This window comes from Sycon ciliatum, chromosome 4 (assembly GCF_964019385.1).
Source record: "Sycon ciliatum chromosome 4, ocSycCili1.1, whole genome shotgun sequence".
Taxonomy (NCBI): Eukaryota; Metazoa; Porifera; class Calcarea; order Leucosolenida; family Sycettidae; genus Sycon; species Sycon ciliatum.
In genome coordinates this window covers 34622453-34632437 of record NC_088646.1, presented here as the reverse complement: position 1 = coordinate 34632437, position 9985 = coordinate 34622453, and the positions used below count along the sequence as shown (strand labels likewise).

At 45.8% G+C, this 9985-nt stretch overlaps 1 protein-coding gene and 1 long non-coding RNA gene across 3 annotated transcripts in view; one reads left to right on the top strand and one right to left on the bottom strand.

The window, feature by feature from the left end:
- Nucleotides 1-912: 912 nt before the first annotated feature.
- Nucleotides 913-4060, bottom strand: LOC135815850 (uncharacterized). 2 transcript variants are annotated; one of them, XR_010553327.1, is made up of 3 exons: nucleotides 3660-4060; nucleotides 3189-3469; nucleotides 913-1761 (listed from the first exon to the last, which is right to left on the bottom strand). It is a non-coding gene; the product is annotated as an uncharacterized LOC135815850 (long non-coding RNA). The 2 variants fall into 2 exon arrangements; XR_010553326.1 differs by lacking the exon at nucleotides 3660-4060 and having other exon boundaries at nucleotides 3189-3640.
- A 2467-nt stretch (nucleotides 4061-6527) lies between these two features.
- The window catches only part of LOC135815847 (cysteine and histidine-rich domain-containing protein 1-like), a 13428-nt gene continuing 9970 nt past the window's right edge, over nucleotides 6528-9985 (top strand). Inside the window, exons 1-2 of the mRNA XM_065329191.1 lie at nucleotides 6528-6626; nucleotides 6701-6750. Coding sequence (XP_065185263.1) covers nucleotides 6551-6626; nucleotides 6701-6750 — 126 coding nt within the window. The 5' untranslated portion in view covers nucleotides 6528-6550. The remainder of the gene's footprint in view (nucleotides 6627-6700; nucleotides 6751-9985) is intronic.

Genomic DNA, 9985 nt, shown 5'->3' with positions numbered 1-9985 from the left:
GCCATCTGTGGCCATCGCTGAGGAGTTCACTAATAAAGGGTCTTGTTCACTGGCTTACTCACTGGCTTTGCACTGCCACTCGAACTCTGAGGCACTTTGACCACCTAAGATGAGGTAATCCTTTCTTTACAAATTCCCTCAATATTTTCTCACCTTTAGGGCAATGAAGTAATTTTTTTCCTCTTGACTAACTTCGACCGACCAAGTTGCCCTGTCCCAGTGATCTACAATACTTACATTGCACATTTGTGAAATATTGGACCTATCCAGATAAACGAAATGACTTATATTCGAAATTACATTTTCCAAAGTTTTCCTTCACAAATAACTGTTAGTCCCAATTTGTTCTCACCTTTAGGGCAATGAAGTAATTTTTTTCCTCTTGACTAACTTCGACAGACCAAGTTGCCCTGTCCCAGTGATCTACAATACTTATATTGCACATTTGTGAAATATTGGACCTATCCAGATAAACGAAATGACTTTTATTCGAAATTACATTTTCCAAAGTTTTCCTTCACAAATAGTCCCAATTTCTTCTCACCTTTAGGGCAATGAAGTCAATTTTTCTTCAGGACTAACATCGGCTAACAAAGTGGCGCTGTCCCAGTGATCTACAATACTTATAATCATTGCACATGTGAAATATTGGGAGTCACAGAGTGAGGAAATAACTTGAACTGTTCTGCCAAGTTTTATGCAGTGAACGCAGGGCTGAGAGCCCGCAAGAGCCATCCCGGAAGATCTTGTGCGCCACCAACCGAACCTTCGGTGAATGTTCACAAGGTTAGAAGCTCGCACAGATAACACACATTGGATGCTAGTAGTAATACAATGTACTCAGGAATGTGTGCAAATACGACAGAATTAATTCCAAATAAAGTCAACAATAGCTGCCTCAACACAGTGCTATCAACCTTCCGTATTTTCCATATTTGTACGGAAAATCACTACTTCGTCCGCGCTATGGATTTTGAGAAAAATGTACGGAAAATTGAACGGGATTGATCAGTATGTATAAGCATTGCAAGTGCAAGCTGAGCGATGAAAAGAAGAGAACCGAGTGGAAAGAAAACGCTGCAGTGGAGAGTCCTTAGAAAAGACTTAAAAAATATCAATAATATCGCTGCACGAGATCATCCTTATAAGTTATAACGTCAGCTGATCGTACTGTGGTTGATTCATACGGCGGTAAATACACACCTGCCTACACACGCTTTCTAAACTGAAAGGTTATTCTGGCACAGAGCTCTCCTTCCCGCCACCACCACCATCATCAGTTCGCGTCTGGCGCCTAGTCGATGCAGGGTGAGTGGTGTCCGACATAGCAGGCTGGTACATCAGGTAGCGTATGGCGCATAGCAGATGACACAGCAACAACATAGCTTGATTGCGACGTACCTTTCGTCCCGGCTGGACTCATCAGGCAATCTTCTTCTTAGATGTCTTCACAAGGAGCTTGACTCGGGAGAATGAAGTTGAAGACTCCACTGCAATTGCACTTATGGTTGGTTCATATGGTGGTAAATACACACCTGGCAATATGGGGGTAAATACACGCCTGCCCAGACACGCTCTCTAAACTGCAAAGTTATTCTGGCACCACCACCACCATCAGTTCGCGCCTGGCGCCTAGTCGGTGCATGGTTAGCGGTATCCGACATAGCAGGCTGGCACATCAGGTAACGCATGGCACATAGAAGATGGCAACGACATAGCTTGATTGCGACGTACATTTCGTTCTCTTGGTTGCGCTGTAGCCTGAAAAAGGAAATAAGACAATGCATCCACATGACACAGACAAGTAATTACTGTTACAAATAATGCATACTGCTTGATAACAGAGAAAGAAAGTCAGTGGTCACACAAGTTTTTGGTCGTCCCTGAAACGAAGATCGTTCCGGGGGGGGGGGGGGGGGGGGGGAGCTAAAATCTCAGTCGACTGACGCTATGCATACACATGTACACGCATGCGATTTTCGTCGTCCATTCATTTCGGAGGGTGGAGAGGAGGTCCGAGTACGAAATGAATGATGTTTTTTTCAGGGATGACTAATCACTTTCGCGATGACCCCTTATTGCATCAATTTATCGTCTGACCTGCGCAATTGAGTCCCACTTTTATTATGTTGGGTCCAGATTTCAAGACTCGTGAAGTTCGAGGCAAAAAGCAGGCCGATGAAGGGACGATGAAGGGACGCCAGTAATTCAGTCTAGTCCGGTGTCATGGAGAGGGGCCGATGAACCGGCAACAAGAGAATTCAATACGCATGCTACTCTTCAGTTCATTGCTGGGGAAGACTACTCAAGGCCACGTCACTCCGGCAATTCAACGTACAAATCAGCAGCAACACTTGCAAACGTATTTCTACCAGCTGACCAGCAAGTTACCAGCCATCAGCTCTTCAAATAATTTCAACTTAACAAAGAGAGGAGATGGACAGATCGGAAAGTATCGTGGCAAGCTCAGGACAACACACTTCCGGCCCTATGTAACAACAGTGGAAAGTGCGTGCCATGGTATATTTTCGAAGGCATATCAAGAACCAGCTAATGTGGACTGGGAGTCCATTTGCATCGTCCGATCAGCTGCTACAAGTGCCGTGAGCCAATGGCAAACACGCTTGACAGAGACTACTACCTCTACTGAATGCAACTTTGGCATGGCAGAGATCTACAAGCACGTTATCTTATCTATCAATAGAGTTGTATCCTCGTATGACTATGTGAAGTGTGAGGTCGTACTGTACTGCAGACGCGTCTACGACCTGGTTGGAAATGTACGCAACAGTTCCCACCCTCTTGACCAGAGATCGCACACACCCTAGGGTTTTGATGGGTTTGTACGACTCCCAGCTCTTGACTTTTGTTGGGTGTACGAGACGCACGCACAGTTTTCTTAGGGTGAGTACTTTTTCATGTAGTACTGAATGCGGCAAGCAGGACTCGCCCATCCGCCCCTCCCCAAATGGATCTACTCGAATGGTTCCGGAGGTAGGGGTGCTCTGGCAGCATTTAACGACATACACAAGCGCGCACACACGCACACAATATACACACGCACGCACACACATACACACGAACGCACGCTATGTCGCACGTCTTGGGCATGGCTTCGTGAATACAAATAAAAAATTAATGTTATAATTTATAGGATCCAAATGTTAGAGCAGCTTTACAAAACCTACCGTTCAATACCGGATCATCTTGTGACAGCTTCCTTGCAACACCCATGAATTGACCCCACTTCGTCTTGACGTCGGGAATCGTTCACACCGGAGTTGGGACACGACTCATTGAAATCCAGGCCTATCTGCAGCTGGGAGCAGGACAGAGCTGATGGACGTCAGCAGCGGCTGTAGAACAACCATAAACGAGTCTTCTTTCTCCGCAGTCAGGCGGGACAGCAGCTTTGCAACGCAAGCTTCTTGCCTTCTGTGGGTTTTTAGCGGCTGGGATTCGGAACGCTCTGTAGAAACCATTGAACAAGTACTGCACTCTATCAACCCACAAGTATTTCTTCCAATTCAAGATTATTCGCAACTTTTTATGCAGTAGATCTACGCGCACCAGATCAGAAGCCGCTAAGTAGCAAGGTTGAAAGTTTCAAGACAAATTGAAAAATATAATAACATAGAAAATTAGAATTCTAACCATACCTGTGGCCCAAGCAGACTTAGCGTTCACGCGAAGAGAACGTAGATCTACGTCAGCTGAAGTTTCCTTAGGATCAGGAGGTGATTCTTGACCCGGATCTGGATCGCGATCAGCAGCACTCTCTGCCTCAATCACGATAATCAAATGCAACTAATTACTTGGAAAAGTAGTTCATTCTTCTTCTTCTTTTCGAGCTACGATTTCCCACGATCCTATCGATCCTGCACGAGTCCGTTCCCCAAGGAGTGCACTCCCAAAGTCCCATGGCATAAGTACGCGGAGTAGTTGGTTTATAACTCAGGGCATGCACCGGGGATATCTGAGGGAAAAGTGGGAGAAAGTGCCGCGAGTCAATCATAGTCGGCCCGGAAGGCCTCGTGTCGCCTCCCGGGTCTATACGACTCCCTGGTCTCTACAAAATGTAGCTAGCTCTATCTAGATTATGCCCGCTAAAGCGCAAGCGATAGCCAGATACTGAGATAGCGCGCCGCATGTGACAATAGTACTACATGTACTAAAATCAATAAAGACAAGTACGAGTACAGTCATGTACATGTACACATCACAATTATGTACAATAATAGCTTTAGTCTACAAGTAGTACAAGAATATTACTACAAGTACATCTACCTCATACAATGACTATGTGCATGATTGTACATAACTAACGTTACTTTATGAGCTGCTGCACATAATAATATTATTTCACATAAGCATGATCTGACCAGGCATAGGCGCCTAGGCATAGGGTAGCCAAATGATTATGATTGTATCATACACAATGTCATGTACAATGTAGCCTTGTATTAGGTCTAGTACAACAGTACATGATTGTAATCCCCCTTTTATTATTAGCAAATAAAAGGGGAACTACAGATTGATAGCTTCGAGACACAATAACTTCACAAGTTTACTTCATGACATACATGTCAGCACAACGGAACGCACCCCCCCCCCCCCCCCCCCGCGCATGGGCACAGTGAGTCCCCAGGAATCCACCCAGACCAGGGGCTGACCTGGAACCGGGTATCCAGAAGGCCACGGCAACTCCGCGCCGCACAATCGACTGCCCCTCCGAAGAGGGCCGATCGCCATCCTTAGGCTTAGGCCTCAAACGTTAGGGACAAAGTAACAGACGGCGGTAAAATTAATTTGCTCTCTGACTCGTGCCAACACTAGGGCCAGGCTTTGAAGTTTGATACCTTCTGTTCAGTGAGCGTTTCTCCTGCTTAGCCCCTACAGATCTCCTGCTTCTCCGCAAAGCAGAGGTTACAGCGCTTTGTAGCGTGTAAGTAGGATGCAGCTCTCCTCAGGGCTGTTGACTCCTCAGACTGTTGACTCCTCACTCCTCGGGACTGTTGTGAGGTTTGTCTTCGTCAGTTACCGGTACATGTACATGTAGTCTCCTGAAATATATTTCGATACTCTGCACGGTAATCGGTGTCCTTGATTGTTGTTGTTGTTTTTATTTTACATCGCAAGGCTAAACGGGCATTAGTGCCCAATTCTATGGGAAGCGAATTTCAAAGCGGGAGAGAGCGAGCGAGCGAGGGGGAGGGGAGAGGTAGAGGGAGAAAGAGAGAGAGAGAGAGAGAGAGAGAGAGAGAGAGAGAGAGAGAGAGAGAGAGAGAGAGAGAGAGAGAGAGAAGAGAGAGAGAGAGAGAGAGAGAGAGAGAGAGAGAGAGAGAGAGAGAGAGAGAGAGAGAGAGAAGAGAGGGGGGGGGAGGGAGGGAGGAGGGAGGGAGAGAGAGAGAGAGAGAGAGAGAGAGAGAGAGAGAGAGAGAGAGAGAGAGAGAGAGAGAGAGAGAGAGAGAGAGAGAGAGAGAGAGAGAGAGAGAGAAGAGAGAGAGAGAGAGAGAGAAAGAGAGAGAGAGAGAGAGAGAGAGAGAGAGAGAGAGAGAGAGAGAGAGAGAGAGAGAGAGAGAGAGAGAGAGAGAGAGAGAGAGAGAGAGAGAGAGAGAGAGAGAGAGAGAGAGAGAGAGACAGAAACAGAGACAGAGACAGAGACAGAGGGAGACAGAGGGAGACAGACAGAGACAGAGACAGAGACAGAGACAGACAGACAAACTTGAAAGGGAGAGACAAAGGGCGAGAGAGAGAGAGAGAGAGAGGAGAGAGAGAGAGAGAGAGAGAGAGAGAGAGAGAGAGAGAGAGAGAGAGAGAGAGAGAGAGAGAGACGGGATACAGAGAGGGAAGCAGTGAGGTTAGGGGCATCGATTGACCGCTATTGTTGACACTTGTTGTTCGGGTCTTTTATTTTTACAATGTCTTCGCCTGAACAGGCAAAGTACCTTTACTTCATAGCCTTCTCCGGCACCAGATTGAGCCTGAGGTCCAGTCCAGTTCCTTTATCGAAGGCAGCCAGGCCGTAGACCTGGTAGACCTACCCGAGCCAAGGGAGTCGTCACTGAACTACACATACAACGTACATGTACGATGTACATGTACGTTGTAGCTCCCGCAGGGTCCCTGCCCCTGGCCTGGATCGTTGGTCGCATAGTCTAATCAGAAATGACAAAACCCTTTTTTATTGGAAAGAACACGAAGTCGAAGGTGGAATAGCAAAAGGTGCGCCGCAAAATCGGAAAACCCATCGCATGCATCGGTACGGTACAGTGATACGGCGCTGTACCGTACCGTACGGATCGCGTACTACCGGTACCGGTACACTGCAACTGCAAGCGATGCGCATGCGTTCACGATCACGAGTACGAGTGCACGGTACGCGGCCAAGCGCGGTATGGATCGCGGGCGCGGCTAGCGCGCCGCGGTTGTCCTGATCGAGATCATTTTTTACTTCCTTCTTTTGGCGATTTTCTCGATTTGTTGACAAATAATTACCACTTTTTATGTCAGCTGGTACATGTACTTCTCATTTTTTTCATTCAAAAAAATGGCGACCGAAGGAGAACTTCGATGCTACAACAAAGGTTGTGGGAAATTTTATGATGAGGAAGACAATCACGATGGTAAATATTGAGAGCATCAAGACATTTAGGCGTGGATACCTTTAGTTATTCCTCCGGTGCTTTCTGGATTGCAGGCGCATGTTGCTTCCATCCTGGACAAGCAATTTTTCACGACGCGTTGAAGGTGAGAACTTCTAAAATCGTCAACATCTTGATCTCCATTGAGATGAAATTTAAGTGAGACATCAGAGCCATACATCATACTGTGTTCTGGATGTCCTTTGTTCTTTTGAGCGCCCAGTCGTCTGGTTACAGAGGGCACTAGTGTATACACGAATTCTGAACAAAACTTCTACCACAGAACTACTTTGAATTTTTGAAAGCGCGAATGGTTTCCATGGTGACGTTTGAGGTGTCTGGGTTTTTTTCTAAGCAACCTCCAACGTAGCCATGACTTATATACATAACGTAGTCTCAACAGTCATACCACATCACATGGCCTCTTTCAAGTTTTTGCAGTGAACACGTTTCAATAGGGCTTGAAAGTGCTACATCACAGCCGGCCCGGAGACATGACAACGCTCACTTCTGGATCCGGTTTTTGTATGGATCCACGCACGTTGGTGTGATATTCCTTCACAGCCTAGTGACACATCCACCGGTAGTGACCAGACTGTGCCCTCCCAGTCAGGGACCCACTCCTGGTGCAGAAAAATCACACCTGTGACCTACGTGTAACACGAGGTCGAGGGCCGCTGGGCCCACCGGTATATTATAATATTCGCGGGATCCACGTTAGCATCATTTGAATATTCAGAAACACACAAACTAGCCTTCGCTTCCGCAGGCCACCACTATGCCTTTACACCTTCAGTGGCGATGCAGGCCTCACAAGTATAACCACCATAATTATACTGTACTTCTGGCCAGTCGATCCAAAAGTCGTTAGGCCACACCGTTTTTTTATCTATGTTTCGCGTCCCCCGCGCGTATTTCACAGCCGGAGTTTAAAAATAAATAAACGGAACATTTTTTTGAAAATGCAATACAAATAATTAAATTTAATGCAAACCCAGAAAACCGGAAAATGTAACCCAAAAGGAAAACAAACGGAACATGATTGTTACACGTAACTGTTATGTTGGCATCAATTAAATATTTGTTCTATTTATCGCATGATTGTACTCAGGTCACACACATGTACATGTACATGTGTGTGTAATAAGCTGGGCCGCAAGTCACACAATCATCATGCCGCCTGTGTTTGGACCACAAGCATGGCAGAGGAGATACACTCATGTATTCATGTACATGTCAATGTACATGAACAGAGCCGCGTCGCTTCACTGTACACAAATGCAATGATAGACGAGCATCTCACCTTCCAGCCACAGGTCCATAAATTGTGTAACTCGGTTTTTGCTAAAGTTGCTGCTTTCCGACATGGCCGTAGAAATTTAACAAACGATGCAAAGCGAACATTCTACTTGACTATTATTCAGTCTACCCTAGACTATGCCAGTAATGCTTACCTACATTGTTTAAGCACAACTCTGTACAATAGGATTGTGACCGTTAGTCACATAGCAATGAAGAGAGTGTTTGGACTCGATCGTACCACGCCCACTGAACTAATTCTTCGCTTATATCACCTCTATTCTTTGGAACAGCGTATTAGCCTCAAGCTCTCTGTTTTTGTGTACCGCTGCTTGGCCAAGCATCTTGCTAGTCCTCTTCTTCAGTCTTTGTACCAGCTTCGGGCAACTGCACCTGGTCACCAGGCATGCACCCGGGGCAAGGCACAAAGAGCCTTAGTTCTCCCACTCGTTTATACGCAGTATGGCATGCGCTCTATTTCTTTTCTGGCGGCAGGCAGGAGGAACTCTCTTCCAGCTGACTGTCGACAGGCCCACACTCTTGCTCTGTTCATTAATATGGTTAAACTTCACCTAGGGTTCCCAGTAAAAAGGCAGTCCTGTTGGGACTCCCCTAGTAAAATAATAAAAACTACTACTACTACTACTACTACTAATGCACGTATACACTGGTTTTTTTTTGGATGGCTTTTTTATTTTTTTTGCCCTCCCCCATTGATTTCATCGAATAAGGCGACGCGAAACATAGAAAAAAACGGCGTGGCCTTATTTGTTGTTAGATGGTGGCTTCTGACGTCATCCTTATTTGTTGTTAGATGGTGGCTTCTGACGTCATCACTTTCAAGCCCGCAATCGATTACTATAAAACCGGAAAGTCTAACGAGTCACAAAGTCTAACGTTTTAACGACCAATTTGTTTTCGTTATTTGAAGAAACGTTATCGTGGATCCAGTTTGAGATGTCTGTGTAAAGATGCGCATACAGACGAGTGGGCAGGTAGCCATCGTTAAACTTTCTCCACGTTATGATGCCAAAATTACACTGCCTGTGCCGTATTGAAAGCAATTGCTCTCTTTGTTGACTGCTTTTTGTTTGTAAGCAACATGGTTCATTCCTCTGCTCACAAATACACACATCGGCACTTACAAACTAAAAACTGTATTCTTAACACAGTTCGGCTCTGTGGATAGGAGAACACAGACAGAACGCCATTTTCTCCACAGGAAATGTGCCTCGGATCATTGTTGAAAAAGCTAGCTGGCCTGAACATTGTTACAAATGTCATTTCCGCCTGAAAACACTTCATAGGCACCATGAGAGGGCAAGCTACTTTCAGAGAGTGATTTCATTCTATTGATGTACATGTAGGTAGATGCGATTGAGAAGAGCCTACGACAACTCGTTAGTTGTGTCCATTACTGTCCCTCCAGGAACTTGCGATTCCGCGGCCGCGTTGTTTTCCGCGATTTGAACAAAAGTCCGTGATATCCGCGATATTTGAAAAATCATCCGCGTTATTGTAGAAAACTGTCCTTGATACTTGAAAAGCACCGCGATATTTCGAAAAGCAACCGCGATATTCGAGTCTTTCTTCGATGTTGTTTAGTTCTTTGAAGCTCGTCAGTAGTTTACTTGTGAGATCGACACCAGAATGGAGAAGTTTCTGGGCAAATCAGCGGCTGACAAGTCACAAAATAAGGCTCGCGTCGAGTGTTGTCCGAGGATGGAGGAAAGCTGTCTTGCAAGCTCCTGTCAGGCAGTTGAACACAGTCAGCGCAGCACACGTTCTGTTTTGTCATGCATGATTTATGCTGTACGGCTCGTACATCGTACACCACTACAGTACAAGTAACAAATCGGCCGCAATTTCCGCAATTTTACCACAATAATCCCGCAATATTTGACAAAATCCGCAATATTCCCCGCAATTTGTGGCATTTTACCTCGCAACTTTTTCCGCGATATTTCTGAAATGTCTCCGCAAGTTTCTGGAGGGACAGCCATTAGCTGCCTATTGTTATCACACTGTGTTACACACTTGTT